At 36.3% G+C, this 24,204-nt stretch overlaps 1 protein-coding gene across 7 annotated transcripts in view; it reads right to left on the bottom strand.

Annotated features, from left to right (window-relative positions):
• Positions 1–24,204, bottom strand: part of ATG7 (autophagy related 7) — a 131,442-nt gene that overhangs the window by 93,964 nt on the left and 13,274 nt on the right. For 6 of the 7 annotated variants that reach the window (XM_064518830.1, XM_064518827.1, XM_026102527.2 and 3 more), the window contains exons 8-16: positions 23,890–23,978; positions 22,586–22,707; positions 20,750–20,840; positions 17,931–18,075; positions 17,146–17,304; positions 10,839–11,033; positions 5,132–5,335; positions 4,759–4,874; positions 3,936–4,011 (exon numbers count right to left, since the gene is read on the bottom strand). In XM_064518830.1, coding sequence (XP_064374900.1) covers positions 3,936–4,011; positions 4,759–4,874; positions 5,132–5,335; positions 10,839–11,033; positions 17,146–17,304; positions 17,931–18,075; positions 20,750–20,840; positions 22,586–22,707; positions 23,890–23,978 — 1,197 coding nt within the window. Of the gene's footprint in view, positions 1–3,935; positions 4,012–4,758; positions 4,875–5,108; positions 5,336–10,838; positions 11,034–17,145; positions 17,305–17,930; positions 18,076–20,749; positions 20,841–22,585; positions 22,708–23,889; positions 23,979–24,204 lie in introns of those variants that run through there. The other variant, XR_003259532.2, reaches the window with a different exon arrangement.

Raw genomic sequence — 24,204 nt, 5'->3', positions numbered from 1 at the left:
TTTTTTAGTTCAGCCATATATTCCAAACCTAGTAGACTGGGATATGTTGCAAGACATAAGACTGAAGAACCTTAGTCATTTATTCTTCGTCTTACCCATCTCTGTACCCAACGAAAAAAATCAAGTCTTTTGAATAGAGATTAAATTTGGCTTGTCATATAGAAGCCACTTTATCCCTTCAATACTGTCTGTCACAACTCTGCAGCTTTAATATACTGGTTTTGATATGAGTATCAGAAAGTGCATATTCATCATAGCACAGATGAGGATAAAACATAATTAAAAATTAGCAGTGTTAAAAAAATCCAGCTGTTTTCAAAGTTTAATTTAGTTCTTTTCAATTTTATCGAAGACTGAAATAATAGTTTTACCAAAAGTGGTCATCAAAACCACGAAAACACAACTTATACTAATACATTACTCAAAATCTATTCATATTATAGAAGTATCTGAAATACTTTGAGACACAACACACATGAGTAGAGTCTTCCACCACTATTTGGTAATCATTTTGTAGTTCTGTTATCCTGGGAACTCCAAGACGCTCCCAGGATGTATGTTCAGTCCATTTATGACAAAGACTAAGACTGTATTACACTTATTATCCATTAAGGAATACCATTTTAATAAAGCGAAAATCACCTTTGCCATAAGTTTGGTAGCTGCAGTAACAAGACATCTGAACTAGCCATGTGGCAGCATAATTCCCCAGACTAATGAAAAAATAGCTTTATTTAGTCAAATCATCTTCACAGTGAATATGTATTACATATGCAGAATTCTTATAAGAATGTTCTAATTTGAAGTTAAAAAAAAAGTAGATATGAATCATCTCATTTGTTGTGAAAAACACTGTAAAATGAATATCCACAACAAGTAACAGTAGAAGAGACAGCAGTAGCCAGATAGCAGAAATTTTTTAATGAATTTAATGAGGCAAACCGTATGGAGGGGAGGAAGCAGGAATCAAAATCTGCCTCTAGGTTCAAACTCCTCTCAAGCGTTACAAGCAACGCAATTCAATTTACTTAGAGAAACTATATTAAAAATAACAGTGAAGTACAGAGTGTTTATAGTAAGGCTACACAAAAAAGTACTAAAATATCTTTCATATAAAACACCTATTTTAACATAAGTATATTCCATTTCAAATTTTTCAGGAGAAGTACAAATTGACAGCCTCAAATGGCGATGAAGTCTCAAAGGACCATACAACAATTCACACAAGGTATCCATTTTCAGTAGAGATGCTTGAACTACAAGCTTCACTTCAGCTGCAGACTGGTACAGGACAAACCGTCTACTAGGAATTTAGTAATTTCCTAAGACCCTAATCATGATACATGATATTTGCAACATATACAGTTTAAAAATACCAAAGTCAAAACCAACTGGATACCAGGCAACATAAACTATGTCGGTTTGATTTCTTCCCCCCAGACTTCTAAGTTTTGTCCTTCTCATCTCCTGGAAATGAAAAACTTCATCCAGGACAGAAATCTTTAGCACTTGCTATAAAACTGAAGGTCTCATTGGCCAACAATTGTGCTGTTAAAAGATCACTTACTCAGCATCTGTGACCCTGCAGGCTGAAACTGAAGAAACAGATATGCCAGAAGAAAAAAAAACTCATGCAAATGAGAATGGCAAGACACTGCTGAGTTTGTATCCCAGAATACTGGAGCACAAGAAAACAAAACTGTATTGCCTCACATAACAGACCTTACCTCCTTTATTTTTTAAGCTCAATTTTCTATTATGCTCCTTTTAAAATGACAGAGGCTGGATTGGGGTGAACTCTCTGAAGCAAGAGCCTCCCTCACACTAGGTAGAGAATGAGCACATTAAAGGGAGTGAAGCTTCCAAACTCCCAACTGGGACAGGCAGAGGAAGAGTCAAAGGGAGATAGTGTTTGTGCAGCAGACAGATGGAATGACTGCTAAAAAGACAGAGAGAAAACACTTTACCAAGCCTGAAGGAAAGGAAACTTCCTACAGACTAAAGGGAACTGCGCAGAGTTTGTTACAGCTTGGAGAGTCGCTGAGACTATTGAAATAAAGCTTGAAAGCAAAATGTTTCACTCTGGGAAGAAAGACTGGGGGGGGGGGACCTGCTCATATACCTTTCTTTTTTCTATTCTGTCCAATCTGGTACCTTTAACTTTTCAGAAAGTGAGAACTCATTCCAGTTTACATTCTAACAAAACTTGTTTTGAATTTAGCAGACTTTTTAGTCTTCTTGGGAAATACATTATAAAGAAAAGGGTTAGAAAGATCCACCTCAAATCTCTGGCCAGCTTGATGTCCATTCATAACTCCTGTTTAAGCCCTAATTAGTTTGTAAACCATCTGGGTTAATGCTTCTTTTATCTGTCTTCATGCACTGTCTTATATTCTGGCTTTATGTTTTATTTTGGGCTTTATTTTCTTTGTAAACTTTGGATTACAAGGCACTGTACATGCCCTTCAGTATTCTGCATATCACCATGTGCAATGACAGCTGCAGATAAGTGCCTGCTTGCCTTTCAGCAAGCAGGATTTCTACATGCTTTACCAGCTATTTCAAGTGCAGCACTATGTAAACAGAGCTATTAGGAATAAAGACACCAGAAATTAGCACATAAAAGAACAAACAAGAAAAACAGCAGACAAGGCACCTGAGTAAGTCCCTACTTTGAAAAAAAAGAGTGGCCAAAATCTGCCAAATCAACAGGCTTGGAAGAATAGTAAAACTGAACAGAATGAACACGAGCTGGCATAAATTGAAGTCAAATTCCAATGGTATAGGCAAGAACCTAAAGACACACTTATATTGAACTGCTATTACGCTCATAATGTATACTTTCCACATATTCACTTCTCAGCCATAATTTACTATCACAAAATAGTTATGATAGTTATCTCTTGGTCCTCTGCCTAAAATGTCTAAGTACGTAAAAAATGAATACTGTTCTCATTCTTCTCATAATAAAGTAGAAAATGAATTACATCAGACTACACTGTGCCATTTCTTGAGTAAATCAGTCTCTTAAAGTAACAAACTTATTTCCTTTCACTGACTACTTCCTTCATTCTTCCAACTCTCGCAGAGTTAATTTATGTCCTTCTCTTCCTTTCACTTCCATGCTGTTTTCCATGCTATTCCTTAGCTTAGTGCTACCTTATCCCTGATTTAGTGCACAAGGCAAACACTCTTCTCTTCATTCAGACTCCTCCCTCCAAGAAGGAAACCCAAAGTCAGATAAGAAAGAAAAGCATGCCTGTTTCCTAAGACTGCAGTTTTAATTGATAGCATCCTGTGAATTTAAAATGTAGTTGCTATATTAACTGATTGATCTGGCAAGGTAAGTAGTTAACAGAGCAAAAATGTTCTGTGCGACCAAACAGGAACAATTCCAGGAAATTCAGCAATCTGAAGAAGGGTATCCTAAATACATATTTTTAACTGAAGTTTGTGTTGAGTAGAAGACAACAAAGATTGCTCTATTGCATAAGAAACACATGAATATTTGGGGGAACTGTAATAATTGTGATTTGGCTGGTTTTGAATTTGTTTTCACCTCAGAAAGGATTCAAAAAGTGGATAACTTTCAGACACTTATGTTCTCTGCTCTGATACACGCTACCTGAATGCTGGCTCCTCACAAGGAAAGAAAAGTGAGAAGCTGCTGTATTGATATGCTGCCTGCTAGCAGCTCCCTTTCTCCAAATAAATTCCTGGAAAGCAGGCAATGTTGGGACAGACACATTGCCAAGAACACCACTACGTCGGGCTGTGTAACAGCCTTTTTACAAACATGGAGAGTCAGTCCTTGGGGGAACGGTATCAGCATGCAGTATGATTTTATTAAGCATGCAAAGTCTGTGATGTTTACCTGATGTTAGCCCTCAGCAGCTCAGTGGATAAAAAAAAGCATTTACTCACAGATTACTTACCTGATGAGGGACAAGTCCAAGAGAAGTAGGTGGTTCATTCATTCTGTCATCACTACTGCTGGCCACAGCATAACCACTGCCAAAAATCCAAGAAGGAAAATTAGAACAGGACAACATACTAAATAGTCAAAATTTCCAGTAAGCTTCAAGACATTTCATTACGGCTTAGAGTTTAGAATCTGGAAAGGAACCTATCTGGAAAGTCTGTTTCATAGTCACTAAGATTCAGCACGGGAATAAAAGAATGCTTTTTCAGAATTAAAGTCTCAGAGACTTGCAACTTACTCATGTCTAAACCATAACATACTTTTTCTTTCACAGATTTTAAAGCCAGAACACAAGCCTAAATGGCAGGTTGGAGAATTTCACAGAATAATTTCTGTATCAAGCCCACTAAGTTTAAATTAAGATTTTGCAATATGTGGCTTATCCTGAATCCCTTCATGTGACAAAAGTACTTAGGATAGCTCCTCATTATGCTCCAACACTCTCCTGAGCAAAGGAATGCCACGATCCATTAACAAGAAACTTTCTTTTAGAATATTTTCAGTACTTTCTACTATTAAGCTCAGAAAGAGGGAAAACTGCCACTCTCCAAGACAAGAACTTAAGATTTGATCATTCACTTACCTCTTAAGACACTGCTAAATTATAGTAATGTAGTAGGAAGGATCTATACATTACATGAATGCAATATTAAACCTCATGAGATTGTCATATTTAACATGCACTTCCTGCTGCTTCTCCCAAGATTACATAAAATAATTCTTATTTCTTGGAAACCATCCTTTGAACACCACTCCTTGTCTCAGAAATGACTCACCCTTCTGGATGCTGCAAAACAGAAACCATTAATTCCACTGCAAGAGCTCCAGCTATCATGGCTAATCCAGGTCGACTGACTGTACACTGCTGGTCCAATGTCCGATCTCTGGTGGACTACAAAAGACAGACAATTCTAAAGAAAAGAAAAAAGTAACTCAAAAGTAACTAGCTGCCCTACTACACAAAACATCTCTAATTATGTGCAAGTCAATTAATTTCTTTCATCTTCTTAATAAAAGATGAGCTAGTTCTTAATGCCATGTACATCAACATAAAAGGAATTCTTTTATGAAAGAATATCTAAAGGCAATAAAAATTCAAGTCACAGCAAAAAAGAGATATATTCACCATTTGCATAAGGTTCTACTCACATCCCCTGGTGCCACAACATCATTGCAGAAGTAGCAACCCAGTTTATAGCCAGGGATATTTGAAAAAAGTGAAGATCCCAGAAGATCAGATGAACCAGAGGCATTGCTGAAATATGAATCACCAGATTCTTGCTGTTTTGGTTTCTTTAGTCCATGTCTCATAACAACAAATGTGTCAAATCCCAATGCAGCATTGATGACCAGCTATGAAAAATAAGGACAGAACAACATACTCAAAGGGAGCCAAAAGGGGAGGGGAAAAACATCCTCCAAGTTTTATTCACTGTAAACTTAAAACAAAATTTATTTCCAACAAAAAACAGCGCCAAAAATCACCTTCTATATATTTAATAGGCCATGCTTAAAATATTTTTCCAGAAACACTTTCTGCAGATTGATGAATGACCTATTAATTGCATATCTATCCTCCTGGCTACAAACAACAGATTTTCTGATAGGTGCAAAATTCCAGACTTGCATTAAAAAAAACAAAAAACAAAAAACAAAAAAACTCCAATCAAACAAAAAAAAACCCCGTTCTTTCAAAGGTCCACAAAAACATACCTTTTTCTGTGTCTTTCAGGGAAATTCGATACAAATGAAGGACTTCCTCTTATTGTTACACAAACCTACACACCCTTGCATGCAAAAAATCCCAGAAGAGAAACAGGAATTCCTTAAATGTGTTACACTAGTTTACATTTGAAGATAAGTTGTAGTTTCACAATAACAAACACTCAATATCACAGTGAAGTTACTATGCACTGATATGGAACAACATTCGTATCTCCAAATTTGGCCCAATGCAGGTACAATTACTGGTATTATTAGAAAAACTTCTTCTGGTTACAACTCAATTTTCAAGTATACTGCAAGTTCTATACACGGAAGCTCTGAGTGCCAAAATATCTCAAATGCTATGTAAGTACAACAATTGCTACCACAAACAAGCCTTCATGTCATCTGAAATTCTATTTGCAGTCTTTTCAGTTCACTGTGGCCTGAAATGTAACTCATTAAACACTCCTATGTGACAAAGCAATGAAACACAAGTCTAGGTTATACAAAAAAATTCCACCTGACGAGGAAAGTAATGAGTTATGACATATCTTCTTCATATTCATCCATGCACCCACATGAAGAGCACAGCAGATATGGTCTAAAATTACATTGTCATCACTTTCCTCTTTCTCCTTCAGTTTGTGACAAGAGCTTAGAGTAGAGTAATCTGAAGCTATGTATGAAAAACAAACTAGTAAGATTGTGAGTTTCATGATCATTCCAGGAATTTCAAATCATTTCTGGATATGCACATTTAACCTTGTTTTAGTTCTTTCCTCAACCCTAAAGTAGCACCATGCTGTTGAATCTATGATAGCACAGTCAGGTCTACAGCTAACAATGTCAGGGCTGCATTTTATCACTGTATATACCCAGAGAACCTAAGGATGGTAAGATGGTATCCCATTTTCAAAATAAGAGTTACATGATAGGACTGGTATTATCAGCTATTACTAATATCGCTAAACACCTCCCCCATAAGACTGTTTATCTTCCATTGTAATAACCTGTTTTCCATGCCTGTCCATCAACTATTTCAGTCTAAGTGCTTGAGGCTTAGCCAAAAAAAAATTTTTTTCAGCTGTTTCAGCTGATTAAAAAAAAAAAAAAAAAAAAAAAAAAAAAAAAAAAAAACATGGAAAAGTATACTCTTGGCATGCATTTAAAAAAATCTAGCAAACCTTTGTTTGAAAAGTTCCAGTGCTCAGCGGGAACAGGGATTTAACATACGACACAGAGTACTGTGTTTGTCAAAGGTATTTATTTTGGGAGGGAGGACAGGGGACTGCAGGAAGATGGAAGATCATTAAGGTAGCTGAATGATGACCTGGAGAAACTGGCTTGTATTTCTATCCATGTATCCCATATGGAGAACTTTGAGTAGATTACTATTCACTGTATGCTCTCCATGTTCTGGATGCTTGTCTTGAGACCTTGGGATCCAAACTGCAGCAGTACTTCAGATTTGCAGTTGCCATTCAAATTCACATATTTGAATTAGAGCTCTCATTAAATGTTCAACAACATGAAGTACATTGAAAAGCAGATGCTGAGCATTTCAGTTTGGATACCTCAAGGTTCCACTCCTGTGCTTATTCAGCAACAGAGAACACTGTCTCCTTATAGCAGACTGATCTTATGAAGATAAAGTAACTATGATGTAGTCAGAGACTATGCCATTGAATACCAGGAAATAGCCACAAAGAAATTACAAAATTTGTCCTGAAAGCATGATTTGAATAGTGTGAAGCAAATATAGTAGGGGACTGCTAGCTAAAGAAATGTGGAGAGTGGGGGAAAAAGAAAAACAGTGTCAGGAATCACTGAAAAGCCCTACCCTGACTGAATGAATCAGAGGGCCTGCATATAAAACTGCAAATGATCATGAGCTTAAGACTACCATCATGCATAATAAGAGTCTGGCATTTTTTAGCTTTTAATGCTTGTCTTTGCAAACTTAATATTATTCTAATGTCATTTTTGTGCTATTTTTAAACAGCTAAAAGAATGCTGAAATAGCACAGTGCCAATTGCAGAAAAGACAGCAGGATTAAGCAGGGACTTATTAGTGTTATATACACTCATTCAGTTACACATGAAGTTCTACAAGTTCACATGAAAGGGACACACTGGTCCTTCTATAACCTGAACCACAAATTAGGGTTCAGAGACACATCTGAAGACTTACGAGTAAGCAGGCTCTAACTTTCTTGAGAATACTGAAGAAGGAACTCCATACAGAGGCCCTCAGTTACTAGTTTTCAGCTTCTTGTCTCTCCCTACATTAGGCAGAACAGGTAACACCCATTTGAAAGGAAAACATGATTCCGAGTGTCATATTGACAAATTTCCTCATGCTATAGTACCTTCTCTTTTTCATCTTTATCGATGTATAAAAAAGATTTTTTGCAGTGTAGCAGATTAAAGTTATTTTTAAACATGGACAAATATCCCTCCTCTCCCCTTAATCTGGAAACAAAAGCCAAGAAGGAAGAACTGCTTGACCATCAATGGCCATGTATTCTAGAAATACAGAAAGAAGGAAGGAGATAAAAGGGGAAAAGGGAGATTTACACACCTCTAGATCCCCTTGTGATAGTTAAATTACTTCTGACTAGAATTACTGTTGTCACCTGGTTACCTGACTTTGAGGAAGAAATATTTCTGAACATGCAGAGAGATTGAGGTTCAGATGGAAGTTTCACTTCTGGCTACAGGGAAATGACAGAGTCCACTTGACCCAGTCTCCACTCCCCTTCTGGGAGGCTTGGGAGCAGACAGGCTTCAGAGCTGGCAGGAACCACAGTTCATGCTCGGCCTTTACATGCTTTCAGACTTTCCAAAAACTTCAATAAGCACCAGCTATACTGATTTTATGTGGGTCCAGAAACTAAGGCCCCAAACATGTATTCACCATGCCCACACCATAACTGGAACCTGTGCATGAAAGGACTGAAAAAATTTAATAATTGATGTGAATCCATAAACACAGACAGAAGTTCACTGGCAAAAGGAAGTTCACTGGAGCTACCAATTTAGACACACAAGCCTACTGCTTATGATCAGAAATCTATTTTAAAAAAATTAGTTTTACTAATTTTAACTAATTAGTATCCACTAATTAATTTTAGTGGATACTTCTTTTATGCTTTATTTCTATCAGGAAATAGAATACCATTTCAAGTTGGCATATAAAATACCATAAGTATTTTCAGTTATGACAGAATGACATACACACTTAGACTTTGTAAAACAAAAAAGAAAAGCAGAATTCTAATTAAAGTGCTGGTATTGTTGGTTTTGTTTTTTTTTTTTTTTTTTAACATACAGAAAAGTGGATGAAATTTAAGACCTTGGCTTAAAAAAAAAAGACGAGAGAACTGTCAGACTTCAAAATAAGTTGTTTACAAAGCAGGTGCAGAGGAAAATTAGTTAAGTTTACATCAGAATAAACTTCACAAGAAAGGGAAATATACTTGGAATTTATAAGATAAAAATAGCTGGAAATTTCACAAAGAAATATGGATTCTCTTTTCTTCCTACTGACCAGTTTTTTGGAAATGCATATAAAAACTAATAAGAGAAACCGGACAACCAACAACAATTAGGAAATTAAAGTTAAAGATGTCATAGCTGAAATACTGCAGAAGTCAGGATGTACAAAAGTTAAAGATCCAACAACAACACTGACTCAGCTGTGTCACACACACTACTTTCTTTTACTCTTGTGTTAAGCTCACAATTTAATAAATTGCTATGGACATCATTTGGTTTATGCCACAAAATATACAAGATGTGCACTGTGGTTAAGCTGACATGTTAAAAGCTTAATACTCGTACTGCCTGATTTTGTATAATTTTAACTGTGCAAGCATGACACTGCAAAGTTCTTAAAAGAAGTAAGAAATATCAAGATTGCTGGAGACAACTTTACCAAAGTTTATGTCACAGTACCTAGGGAAATAAGTACTCAGGATTATTTACTTGGATTCTTCTGGAAAACCCTCTTAGCAACACCATATTAATTTGGAGAAACATGCTGCTTCCAGAATACTGTGCGAGTTAGAATATTCTTTCACAGGAAATTTTGGATTTCACATTGAGCTCAAGAACAACATTCACACAAAACTAAAGGTTCCGGGATTCATATCTGATCCTAAATTAGGATGTATTTGGAAAACAATACTCCCAGTAAGAGACAAAGTAAGAAATTTGCAGAAAAGGCCAAAAATTGCCCCAAGTCTTCTCCCCACATGTTCTTTTGACTTTCCTGGAAAATCTTTGTTAAGCTTATGCTTTATTTCTCAATTTGGTTCAGATAAACTGACCACAAAAGACGTTTTGACACATTTTGACCACATAAACATTTATGCATACAGTCTCCTTGATCTCAGATAAAGAGTATAAAGTTTAGATACTAACCTGAATTTTATTTGCAATATAAGAAACACAAATAAATCAGAATTTTTAATTTCACATACTGCAGCCCTCTCATTTCTCTTTACCTGTAACATGAGGATTTCACTTTTATGTCATAAAAATCCATGAAGCATTCAACACTACCTGAAATATAAGTCACAGGCTGAGTTTGGATTCTTTGGGTCAACGGAACAGTGTGGTTTCCAGTGATGCAGTGATAAAAAACCCAGAGTTAACTTTTGACCAAAAAACCACTAATGCTCTGAGTTCACAATACACTTCCACGTTTTTAGTGTTTGAGATCTATTTTGAAAACATGGTTTCAAACACATGACTAGTATTCATACCCCTTATCAGTCAATCATTATTGTGATATCTTTAGTCCTCCTTAATATGATTCTCTTACTGTGAAATTACTTCTTCTAATATTACTAACCCTTAGAAATACTCAAAACCCAAGTAGACAAGGTCCTGAGCAACATGCTCTAAGTTGGTCCTGTTCTGAACAGAGCGTCTGGACCAGCTGATCTCCAGAGGTCCCTTCCAATTCATATCATTCTATGATTCACATTTCTACTTCCTCTTCAAAATTCTCTTTTCAGTGTGTATAGAATCTTTGAGGCTACAACAAAATTTCTGCACAAGCACAATGAACTGGTCAGACATTTCAATTTCCCATAAAGTGTTGGTTTTTTTACAAGGATATAACAAGGCATGTGTACAATACCTTCCTCTTGCTGGCTGCAATGACAGCAGGAAGCCATCGACTCTCTCTAGTGTCCATTAGTAGGAAAACAACATCATGAGCATCAATAAGCTGTTCAAGTTTAGCCACATCCTTCTGAGCCTGTGCCATCGTTACTTCAGAAAAATTCACTGGGTGGCCTGGCATAGGGATGCTCATGTTATATCCTTCTGAATTCTGGATGGAGATCGACGGAAAACAACAACACATTAAAAATATGAACTTGCGACTTAAGGGAATTATTCTACAATGCAATGCAAATTGTAGAGTACAAATTCAACTACTGTTTGGCAGAATGGCAACTTTATCTTTTTCACCTCTATGTCAATGCTGTGCACAGTGCAAAGTTTTTGAGCAAGTGGCAGTCTCAGTTGTTATATTTATCCAGACCAGAGCAGTTTGATGCAAACATACTAGTTTGGGTCATGAGAGCAGACCAACCATGTTCAGATGGCTCTGTGCCTGAGCTAACAAGCCCTGTCTCTCAGAAGGGCTTACTGACTCTGGCAAATCTCTATGAGAAGATAGCTAGACTGCTTCTAGTCCCAGAAGTGACAAATATCACTGCAAAAGCAAGCAAGTGGATCTTTCGCATGGGTATGATCATGCTGTATTCACGTAAAACCTTTGTCCTGGATTATCTTTAAGGTCACTTCACATGCAGTGTTAAGCAGATGTATACCCTCTATTAGTTCATATTTCTGAGAATGAATATTGACCCAATTACAGTAAGACATATGCGAAGTATTGCACGTTATCTCCTTTGTTTTAAATTCTTTACGAGAAGAACAATAGTCTTGAGTGATTTCTGTGTAATTTGACCAGCCATATGTGAGCTTGATATAGAAAAGAAAATCACGTGTGAGACTTGTGACTCCAGCCCTTGGATGTCTGCAGCTTCCACTGCACAGATGCAGAAACATATGTCTCTTCCAATTCCATATTTGGGCAAAGCATATTGAGCAGAAAATGGTAAAAGACCCAAATAAGCATATACAATGCAAACAATTAACTCACTCATTTGGAAACATGCTAACACAATCTGTCAGCCATCTGCTATCAGAGAATAACGGATCCTTCATATGTGCTACAGAAGCATAAGCCTGGCCAAAGTCTCCTTGCTTGTCACTGTGCTGCAAGTAACTTACAATTTAAAGTCAGATTATAAAAGTTGGATGAACCAAACATAAAATTACACAAAAGGAAATTCAGGGAAGGTCGGTGGAAAGAGTTTTGTATAGACCAGTTGCATGCATAACTTATAAATCCAGAAAAGCCAAATATACACTATTTTCATCATAAAGACCCTGAAGACAGACAGACAAACACCAGCCAAACCACCAACACATACAGTAGCTTGGGAGAATGAATCTGGATAACATGAACAAACCACACCATAGGCTATACCTTTTTTTTTTTCTTCAATCTGCTAAGCAAAAAAACATAGACTTCAAGGTGATTTCGTATGCTGTTAATAGGGCAGTTCCACTGTGTCCCAGTGAGGACAACCAGGATTCTGCACCACCAGCACAGGCACTGGGCAGTAACTGGAGGAGGTTTCAGCTTCAGTGTCATTACCTCCTCCAAAGAGCTGCGGCAGGAACGCAGAACTTAATTAACGCTGCATATGAATAATGTATGTATGGCTAACTTATATAGCCCTCTGTACTGCAGACAAGTGCTGATTTGTTAGGTAAGTATAAATGACGCTGTTGGCATTTAGGAGGTTGATTTGCTGTTTGAAAACAAAACAAACTAGTGAACAACACTTGAACACTAGCTGCATAGCAATCTGTTAACAAGAAATACAAAAATTTTCCCAGGATTCACAAAAAGACCCTCTCCAGTGACTAACGTGATAGCTGTAGAAGTACGTGCAAGTCTAGCAGCTTCAGTAGCTCAACTGAATTTGAATAACTGTCCCTTGAAAAAAAGACTGCAGTCACTAGCAAAAGCAGCTGAGGCCCACTTCTGTAGCAGAACACTGGAAAAACCAGCTAAAACAGCACCTGATGATGGCACACGTGTATTATTTTAGAGGAGGATTAATTGTGTATATATCCCCTAAAATGTATCTTGCCAATTCCACAGAAATCCAAAATCTTATAGAGTCTCTACATGACAAAAACAATTCTGCTAGATTGCTCACAAAACGTATTAGGTTATAACATTAAAGCTTTCATACTAACGAAGGATTTAAAATGCCTCCAAGCTGTCCAAAAAATAAAATAGTTAGCAGCCCATACAATTTTAGAATCATGCACTTATTCAAGAATTGAATCATCCTTTACAAAAAATGGGACTGTATGTTGACACATGCAATACTGTAAGAGAGAATGCAATCTCCAACATTTTTGTTGATAGCTGACCAAAGTGGTGCTTGAGGCTCCAGTGGTTTTATTTGTTTTTTTAAAGCAAACATATGTCAAATTGCTGCAATTTGTGGTGTAGCCATAACCTTCTCTCACATTTTTACTAACATTTCTATTAACTTCCTGCATTTTTTGTTAAACCTTGGCTCAAGACCACTTAAAAGATGTCTGTGTTAAAAACAAACAGGAGCATGCCACTGGCAGGCACAGAAAAATTGAAAGAAATGAGATGCTACCATCATTAAATTGTTCTACTGAAAGTACCCACAAAAAGTGGCCCCTCATCCAATACGGTAGAAAGGGTACAAGTTTCATGCCTGAATACTTAGGGAGAGGAATACATAAAAGCTATACACTGTGGACAGTAGTAGTCAGTAGCTGCAGATTCAACAGCTATATGAACAAGTCAGTACTTTACCTACTTGTAATAAAAGGTTGTAAATCTGTAAATTCTGCTATTACTGAGTACTCCCTTCTGTTTTATCATAGAACTCTAAGCTACAGTTAACGATAATCTTAGAAGTTGAATGAAACAAGTCAAAGCTCTTTGTCAAAGCATTCTTTCTTGTTTCATTTGCAATGATAAGGTTGTTATTCTTCTTTTCCAATTAGAATGCATGTAAAATTAAAAACAAGAAAATAAATTCACACACAACAGTCAAGCATTTCAAGGCCAATCAGAAGAAAAAGACAAAAAGGCTTATTAAAATCACAAGGAACTTTGTGTACAAAGTATTATCCAGTGTGAAATGAAATAAGGTAATTTTAGACTGCAAGTGAATTACACAGAACTGTAAAACCAAAGTTTCAGAAGTGTCTTCAGAACCCAGCATTACTGCTTGGCTTCCAAGGACTTCAAAGGACTGTCTGGATTTCCAAACAGCAAAACACGGCTTTGGCTATTCCTTCAGGACAAGATAAATGAGCAGGCACAAAATCCAAGACAACTAATCTTTTTATTCAGAGACATTTATACTGATGAATATGGATTTTGGTAAAAAGCAATGTGCAGTTTGCAGTAACAGATGCAGCTCTATTTTAAAAAGTTTAGCAAAATCAGCTGAGTTATAAACATCTCTAGATAACAGTAGATTCACTGTCCAAACTGTCTCAAAGCAGCCAGACTACCCATGCTAATTAAAGACCTATTGTTAGGACATGTGCCCAGCCTGCTGCTTAAACCTCACCACTCTCTCATGCTGTCAGCATGACGTTAACTGTTTGAATAAGGGAGAGTTTATTCCAACAAAGCCCCGTTCAATCTTGTTAAAGCTACCATGTTGTTTCTCTATATGTTTACCGATGGTAAAACATAATACCTCTTCTCCACAAATTCTACCATGGATATAGTTTTGACTGAAAAAATATATTAGAAACATGCCATCAGAGAGGTACAAGGATCTGTGCAACAGGTGCCTCGTCATTTGTGCCACAGAACTACGAAGCTAGGTTTGAGTCATGCTGGAGGCCGATCAGGTATGACTCATGGCATGAAGGGACAAGAAAGAATGCATAACATTGACAGAGATAATAAATTGAGAAAGCAGTGGTAGATGCAGAACAACTGTGGTACAGAAGAGAAAAAAAATCCCTTACATACAGTATGGGCTGAACATTGTGTATGCTGTCACCAAACATTATAGGGTTTTTTTCTACTTATACCAAATGTACTAACAATTTCTTGACAATGGCTCACTAGAGCTTTATGTTATTGCTTCCCTTTTATTACTGGAAGTTCCTCTACAGATTACATTCAACTTTTTTTTTTTTTTTTTAAGCCTCATCAAAATGTAAAGATTCTGTAGTACAGCCAGGTCTTTTGCTTCCTTGGTTGTTTCTAACAAGGAAGCTCACAAGTTTTTTGGTTTTATTTCCAAAATAATCATACATAACCACGTGTTCTGTAATATTATTCAGTATTTCAAATACAGCTTTTATTTCTTTTAACTAAACTATTCATTCTCTCCTAATATTCCTGCTCCCATTTTCTCAATTTTAAAAAGAGAAAAATCATACTTTATTTCAATGCTAGCTGAATTCATCATGCTGCTGCTCTTTGTAACAGTGTACAGATGCAGTCTTTTCTGTACATGTTTTACTATTTAATGTTTCTGTTATTAAATGAATACCACGCCAAGTAACAATAATATTATGGTGCAGCAAGGTTAAAACAACTCTAGGAACTTTCAACTAATCTCTTCCTCATTTATTCACCAAAAGATCTGGAAGTGAAACATTTACTGTTTTTTCATACTGGGGATCATTGTTTGATATTTGAATGTTCACTGAATTACTGCTGAATACCAGCACTGAATTTCGTAAGTAATGACAATAATAGGATTAACACAGGTAAGAGCAGAACAAGATGGAACAGTCCTTGGGTCAAACAAACAAACCTAAAAATGTCTGGAAAGGACTTTCTCTAAGGCTCATTCACTGCACTGGTCACTAGCAACACACAGATCGATCTTATGCTGTTCATATTGGTCAATAAAAATCATTATCTAATAGTAATATAATTGGAGGCATAAAATACAGAATTGAACAGTAAGTGTACTTAACTCATTTTGTTCCTAAACTAAGCAGGTTAAGCTACCGCTTGTCAGCTGAGCTCTGGTAACTATAGTGACCAATTCTAAGATGGTCTCAAATCCAAAGCAAAAGCTAAAAACATGAGTGACTTCTATCACATACCTAAAGAGCATAAAAGAATTTTGCTCATGACAGACCAAGCTGAGAGTGTGTCTTTTCTGAAATTACAGGCCATATCAATATTTCCCTCAAATGAAGCATGAAATTAAGAGATCAACAAATATTTATTAGGAATCCTCTGAAGTTTTTTTTTAAAATCTACTTTTTTAAGCATTGAAAATTAAGAGTGTTTGAACCTGTGTACTAAATAATGTGCAAAAGATATACATCCCTGGAGTCAAGGGTAAAGGCTGCCATTGGTGGGCCTTTCATCATAAGACTTCTAAAACAACTAACAGAAATTCATTCTTGTTTTTGTTCCCTTTCAGCTAGTTCATTTTGATAAGTTATTACCCCCAGGCTCCCAAAAAGAGGAGTACTTTGGTCAAAGGCCAGCACTTCTAACTACCATGTTCTGAATCAGACTCAATTTGCCTAATTCTTAAACAAAAACAGACAAAAAAGTCCTCACACATCTTAATATTCTGTATTAAAATTCTTTGCAAAATAAGTTTATAATCAGTATTTACTGTATTAGGTTATTCTGCGTAACCTAAAAAAAGGACAAAGCCAACAGAGGAACCAATTTCCAGATTTACAAGTTAAAAAATATTTCTCTTACTTGAACTACACTACTGATCACTCATGAAGCACAATGTTGGGTTACAGTGGTCTTGAGAACATTAGGTCATTTCATGCCCAAAGCACTATAACCAAATGAAGATTCAGTGTTTGCCTCTTCTATGTTGAAAATTAACTTAAATAAAATTTCAAATTTTGAGGATAAAACATACCAGGAAATCTCCAGGACTTCAAGTCCTTCTACTCCCATAATAGATAATTAACATATTCCTAAATCCTCCTTTAAGAGCAGAGGGGAAAAAACACAGTATTAAAAGCAGCTGTTAATGAAAGTTCATCAGTCACATACTAGACTAGAGAAGAATTTTACTTTACCACCAATGAGCTGGAAGAAGGTTCAGATAATCCTTAACTACGTTTCATTATTAGGTATCTTTGATGCCGCAAGAAAGTTGACTTCAGGTACTCCCTATCTGCGGAAATGGTTAGCTACACATACCATAACACCTGTTTGCAGCATTCCCCGCCCCCTCCATCTGCTCATAACAATGCTTAAATAGTAACAGAACTTGGTATAGTCATTTAAAGCCAGTTGTACTCTGTCAAAAAAAAAATCATTCGCACATTTTAAATACTGATCTTACCACTCCCGGGAAGATCTTCTGCAGCCTGTCTGCTGCTGCAAGTGCCTTAGGCTTCCCACCGCTAAGACAGTCTTCAAACTCATACAGTGGCTGTCGTACAGGGTTGGAGTAGGAGATCTTCGCATTGTCCACAAATGTAATCTTCCTGACTCCCCAACCCTAAACAAGAAAGCAATTTAAGTAACGATAAGGACAATGGGTTTAGCTATACACTTTTGAGCCTCTAATGCCAGAAGCTCAAGAGGAGTTTTTTCAAGTTTTATAGAAAGATCAAGCTACAAAAAGCTTTGGAATCTAGTCACAGCAGTAAGCTTGTATTTGCACTGAATTAAGAAGACACACAAATTCCTCTGTCAAAATACATTATTTAGCAGTAACCCCTGCAATCCTACTGAATTCAGTGAGATATAACAAACATCTTTGAAAGCAAACATCAGCGCAGTTACTTACTCCAAATGCTTCACTATGAATTCGATTTTATATGCTTGCTAATTTACTCCAGAACTTCTAGAGTCATCTTTTGTTAATGTAAATTAAATACATATTACTATTCTGCTAAGTTCTCTTACTAGTTACTATTCTACTATTGGCAGAACTTCAAGTCATTTCTACTGGCTACAGATCTTACCTTTTTCTCTGCAATTTATAGTATCAATATGCATTATCCATACATTAGTACAAAAGCATACAACTTTCCCCTTATATGCCATGGCAGCTGCTCAAAAAATTCATATAGATTTTATCAGAAACAGCTGATTATTTTTTATGATTAACTCAAGACTTACCACCAAGGTCCTTGCAACGCTACAACCCAAAGTACCAGCTCCTAGCAGCAGACACTTGGCAGACACAATTTTCTCCAGATCAAGAGTAGGGACCAACCGCCAGCACATCAATTTCAAATTAAGATCCACTGATGACTCTGCTAACCTATGTCATGAAACAAACAGCAACACCACTTCTGAATGTTCTTGTATTGCAAGCAATGGCTTTTACTTCTACTGAAGAAGTTCTATGCTTTTTTAGGAGAGAAAAAGAGTGTAATAGCCCATTCACTGTGCTTTCTCTCATTAAGATACATGCCACACACATGTTCTCCTGACACCTTTTCCTTTTTCCGTGTTTGGCCTCAGCTGCCTTTCAGCTCTCCTTTGTTGCTGCTGTTGATGATGATAATGGTGAAGCATTTTTTCCTCAGTCTTACGTTTTTTATTCTTTACTTCTCTTTTTCTTGTTTCTTATACTCCTTTCCAACTCACTGGGTTGGAGATTCGCTGTTCTACTATCTTTCCACTGTATGGTAGTATTCAAGTGCAACATTTTATTTACAGACAAGTATTCCAAAGAGGAGGATGGTCTAACAGAAAAGAAAGGGTTACTCTAGTTTCCTGACATCAGAATACTATCGATGCAAAATAGAAATGATTAAGTTGACAGATCAAATTTAGGCTTCTCCTTCTACAAACATGTCTAGATAAAACACTGCTAAATATATAGCGGTATTGCTGTACCTGATTCTCCAAAGTAGAATGCATCTCAGCTTAGATAACAAAATAACAAGCCAGCAAGAGCATAAATATATTGTAAATAACTTCAAATATGGATAACACAAAAACCAAAATCACCCAAGGATAATTCCATCTAATAAAGAGCATGGCCAGCAGATCTGAAACAACTAACTTTCTGCTGCTTTTTCTCTTGTGAGATGACACAGTATGTTTTTAAGGACCCTAACTACAAATTCTTCTAATCATTCTGCCATTCAGATACAAAGAAAAAAATATGCAAACAAAAAAACCTATCATGCCAGAAGTCATCCTACATATATACACACATGCACACCCATGCACTTTCTAAATATTCAATTTCTTTGACCTCCTCCTGTTACCAACGTGCTGGCCAAACACTGCTTACGTACATTTTTATAAAAGCTGTGACTGCAGTGTTTAGAAAGAGAATAATATATCATTACTGAAAAAAGAGTAACAAGACAGCTAGGAAAGCGACAGCTTCAAAAAAACAGCTTTGTAGGCACTTGTAAAGATGACTATTAACCATGGATTTCATGCTAGGAAAGTGTTCTCTTTCAACAGCCAAGATATACAGAAATGAGATGCCAGAAGAAAATATCAACTAGCTACTCTGGAATCCTCTAAAATCTACTGAAGTCACATGCCTTCCTTAGGCATTGGAACAAATCTCTAAAGGCTTCTGAACAAGATAACAACTCAAAATACAAAATTTGAGTAACATCTGATGCAAACATAAAAATAAGAATGGCTTCTCAGTCAAGATTTCTTTCCAGTTAAGCTGAGTGATAAGACACAGACCATTTGTCCGTAAACTCCTGTTTCTTTTGTACAAAACAACTGGTTTTCTGCATCCAGTTACATCAGTCCTAAACATTATTACACCTGCTCTCTAAAGAATCAGTTCTTTGTGGCTGTTTTGGAAGGAGAATGAGGCAAGAAAGCCACGTTCAGCCTAGTGTCAGATTTCCTAGTCATCAGAACACAAGGGTCTTAAAACTCTTTTCGAATCAGGTTATTGTAAAGCACCCATGGGGTGGTAACTGGCACAGGAAAATACTGGAAGAAAAAAAAATTCCATCAGTATATACACCTCTGAGCATGACTATCTCATTCAGTGTCCTACTTCCTCTTTGCAAAGGTTATATTGCTTCACATAGAATGTTAATGCTTATCCCCTGGCGACATCTCACATAACTCCTTAAACTTCTTTTGTCTTTCCTGCCTTCAGATCAGATAAACATGCATGTTCTCAGACTCCCGACAGTTTAATTCCTTTACAAGTCATAAAGGTAATTTTTGCAGTCTCCAGCAAATTGCTTGTTCATTAACGATTCAAGACCACAATTGCCCAAGATGTCAAATTACCAAAAATGTGAGTGGGAATTAAGGGAAGTGAGCATGCATACAAATAAAGAAGGTCAATTACAACTACTTAAAGAATTAGGAGCCCTCAGCTGACACTTCTCAAATGACTATGAACATCCTCTGAATTGCCACAATTGCAAGACAAAATGGATTATCTTATTAGATAAAATATGTTAACCTAAACCATTAGATCAGCACATTCTCACAGTGCTGGAACATAAAGAGCACATGCAGTTAGTGAAAGCGGATGAACTGTAAGTACACTGTTGGCAACCCACTGACCATACTTTACGTGCAAAATGATGAAGATCACTAAAGGTCATGTTTCCTGTGCTATTTCCTGTCACAGAAAGAATTCTGAAAGGCTAAGCTGTTCACCGTCTTTATTTTCTGTGAATTAAACAAGCAGATTACAGAATTCAACAAGAATCACAGGCCTGTAGCACCATAAGCCATATTCCACCCAGTTTTGAATACAATACATTTGAACTTCTAAGTTAGAGACACAAATTGCAAACTCTTCTGAATGTAATGCACTCTCCTCTAAAAAGTCCCTACCTCCAACAGGACTGTTCAAAGACTCTACAGTGTATGTGGTACAGTCTTACCTAACAGAGACAGTTAGTCCTTACGTTTCACATTTTAACTTGTTCTGGCTTAAGCCCAAGCAAAGAAAATTACAGAAATTCAGAGGTTAAGGAACAAACCTTTTTGGATCCATACACTCACTGAGATTCACCATCCTTGGACCCATGCCTCCCTTTTGATTCTTCTCCCATCCAACAGCCTTTGGACAATCTATTTGACATATAAAAAAAGAAAAAAGTGGGGGAAGAAAGAAAGAGAGAAAGAAGAGCCTTAATATTGCGGGATAGAAAAAAAGAAACTTGGATTTAACTTTGCTTGAAAAAAACCCCAAATTTTAAACTTGTTAGCAAATAACCTGTATCTTAACATCCTAGTATACATTGCTATACAAATGCTGCTATTTTATGCCTACTGAAACAGTGCTTCTTGGAGACTTTAATATCAGGTGTCTTATGTGCTGCTTCCTACCGTTCAACTTGCTTCAAACCTAGAACAGAGATGGTATCATTCCTCATCAAGCCTTTGGCTCTTGAATGCCAAGCCTAGACTTTCCCAGCTCCCAGCACCCTAAGACTCAGGGATCTCTTGAGCCAAAAGTAGCACCTTAATATTTACTAGCATTGAAAGCAGTTTTTTCTGGTATGACCGTGTGTAGTTCTTTTCGATTCTATATAAACTTTTGCCACCGGTAATAACCTTTAACAGGGAGTGTCACAGATTAACAGTGAGATATGAGGAACTATTCTTTGTTTTGAACTTGCCACCAACTAACAAGAGAAACTGTAGGGCATCACATGGAATAATGGGAGAGAGCGAGCAGTCATTCCATATGAATCTTCTCTATGCCACACCTCATTTTATGAAAATCTTTTGTATTTATATGTGTATCAGATCTTCCACAACACACTTAAAATAGACTAGCTGCATTACAGAAAAGAGAACTGGGAAGCGAAAAAATGAGGAGTGAGGAATAAATACTCTAGTGTTCAATTGATGGTCAATATTTATTTTACTTACACAGACAGACTATACAATCTTATTGATGTACAATTTTATGTTTACGCCATTTTCCACAATATTGTTGTAAGCAAAAAATAACAATGAAATTCACATTGTAAGAAAAATCCATGAGTTTGAAAAACCTTTACTGTTTTCAGTTTGGCCAATAATTTGCTCAGATACCAATTCATGTCATATATTTCATATTAATTCCTGTATTTCTTACAGGATTCAGAATTCAGTAAATTTTGTCAAGTTAAACCATCTCTTCATGCTCCTATCTGTAAATTGGGTAGAGAATTATATATCCTAATTATTATATAATTAAACCATTCAAACCTATCATATGTAAAGCACTCGGAACTTCTTAGATGAGGTAGTGAAACTTTGTGATACTGTCTTGTACAAAGAAATCAAGTCTGAGTTTATGTTCTAAACGTACAAGTTAATTTTTTAAATTACATCTGCCTATCTCACTTTTGGCTGAAGACACAATTCCACTCTGGATTCTACAGTCTTAAAAATGCATTAAAAATGTGCATCACATAAAACCACTATTGCATGTATTTTTTATAGCTGAAAGACTGCAGATATATTTAACAAGAAAAAAGATAAAATTTAGTATCGATATACACAGCACAAGAGACACTACAAACTACTATCTCATACTTACATTTCATATGAAACCAGGAGGATGACTTTTTTTTTTTTTTTTAAATAAACAGGATTTAAGGAGGGAAGAAAAAAAGGAGAATAAGGTGTCCTTTCTTTTTTTTTTGAAGAAGGAACAATTTGCTTTACAGACTTTTGGCAAACTCAAACAATTTAAGATCCATTTGAAATAACTTAGCCTAAGCAATGATTTAGTAGTGTTAATGTCTTTTTTGCATCTTCATAGTGATTGAGGAAGGAAAATAAAGGGGAAGAAATTTTTTTTTTTTTTGAAAAGGGATTACCTGGGCCAAGGGCTCTCTGTGGAAGCTTTATTTCAAAGATAATACTGTGTGTTATGTCTCTCACTCCTTGCATGGTCCTGTCTCTGAAACAGAGTACTTCAACTGACTGGAGACTGCTGCCCCTGGTAGTGGAAAAAAAAAAGATAAAATAATTAGAGACATGCAATTTCTTAAAAAGGAAAGGAATTTATTTTGAATGCTCTGCCTATATCACAGATCTTTACTCTTTTGCAGATTCTGAATAGGCATTTTCCACTAGTCCTGGAACACCGTTGTTTTTACCAGGTATAAACAAACATAGTTGCTTAGCGTGTGGAAATGCCCAGTTTGTTGTGATGCAGCTCTAATAAAATGACATTGTCAGCCTGTCTTCTGTCATTTCTACAATGTTACTGGACAGATTGTGTGTTTAGGGGAATAAAAAGCAGGGAAGGCTCAGAACAGACATCAGATGACATGATATACACTTGTACTTTCCCATGGCCCAAGCAAGATCCTCTCAATTCTTGATGTAATATCATCTTTCTTCTTTAGGATTTAGAACTTTAGCGACTAAAACCCTCTAAGTCTCAGAATGTGCAAAGCTGTCTAGAAACACACATATCCTTCTGTGCTATAGTTCAATTGTCAGCTTGGAAAATGCTGTACCTAGTTGAGCATTTCTTTTCCCTTCTTTGTATTTTTTAATAAAATGTAGAAGTCAAAAACTATGAAACTGCAACTTGACTACATTTTTGTTACAGCAGCCTAATTATAGTTGAATGATACTTGTTTTTTTTTAAACACCAGAGTCTAAAACCATCTCCTTTCTCCCCAGCATCTGCCCAAGAAAAAAAAATTGAAGAAGGTACACTACAAGAAAAAGCTAGGAGTATCTGGTCTTCAAACTTCAGGTCTACTATTACTGGGCACTAATTCATCCTCTAGAATCACAGGATACTTTAAGCAACACTTCTACCAGCTAGAGTCTAACGAAGGCCAGCAGCAGAGTCTAAAACATGTCTTTGCATGCATATGCACGCATGCAAGGAACAGAAATAATGTGAATTTGTGACCATCAGAAGTAAAAACCAGAATAATATGCAAAGTCAAAATTCTTGAGATTGAATCATCTCAATGTTGAAAGTAGCATTTCAAATTTTTGGAGAAATTTCTTTTTGCTTTTATACGTATTTTTGCATATTTCAGTCACTGAAGTTAAGGATCAGGTGGGTGATACAAGCAAAGTGCCAAGAGGAGGAAAAATACCTAATTTGATATCATCCAATAAATAATCTCCATGAGAAATATAACAAAATAGATACCATTTGTGGGCTGCCAGGACCAGGAAATTTCTCAAAGGCCATCCTGGATAGTGAGTTAAATTACATGGATCATAAACTCCAACTGTCACCTGCAAACAAAATAACTAGTATTCAGTTCCCAGTAAAGGTTATCTGGCATTTTTTTTAATGTAAAATTTTGTGACAGAGCATGACTACACGGGCATTCTATGTATTTACAGATGTTTACTACATGGTCACACTAGATTTCAAACACTTGCCACAGCTTCTAGATTTGTTCATTCTAGTTACTTGCTGGACATTCACATTTCACTACAGTATGTCTACCTTCCTTAA

The sequence above is a fragment of the Dromaius novaehollandiae genome, chromosome 12 (assembly GCF_036370855.1).
Source record: "Dromaius novaehollandiae isolate bDroNov1 chromosome 12, bDroNov1.hap1, whole genome shotgun sequence".
Classification (NCBI taxonomy): domain Eukaryota; kingdom Metazoa; phylum Chordata; class Aves; order Casuariiformes; family Dromaiidae; genus Dromaius; species Dromaius novaehollandiae.
Note: the sequence above shows the minus strand (reverse complement) of the source record. Positions and strands in the feature narration are given on the sequence as shown.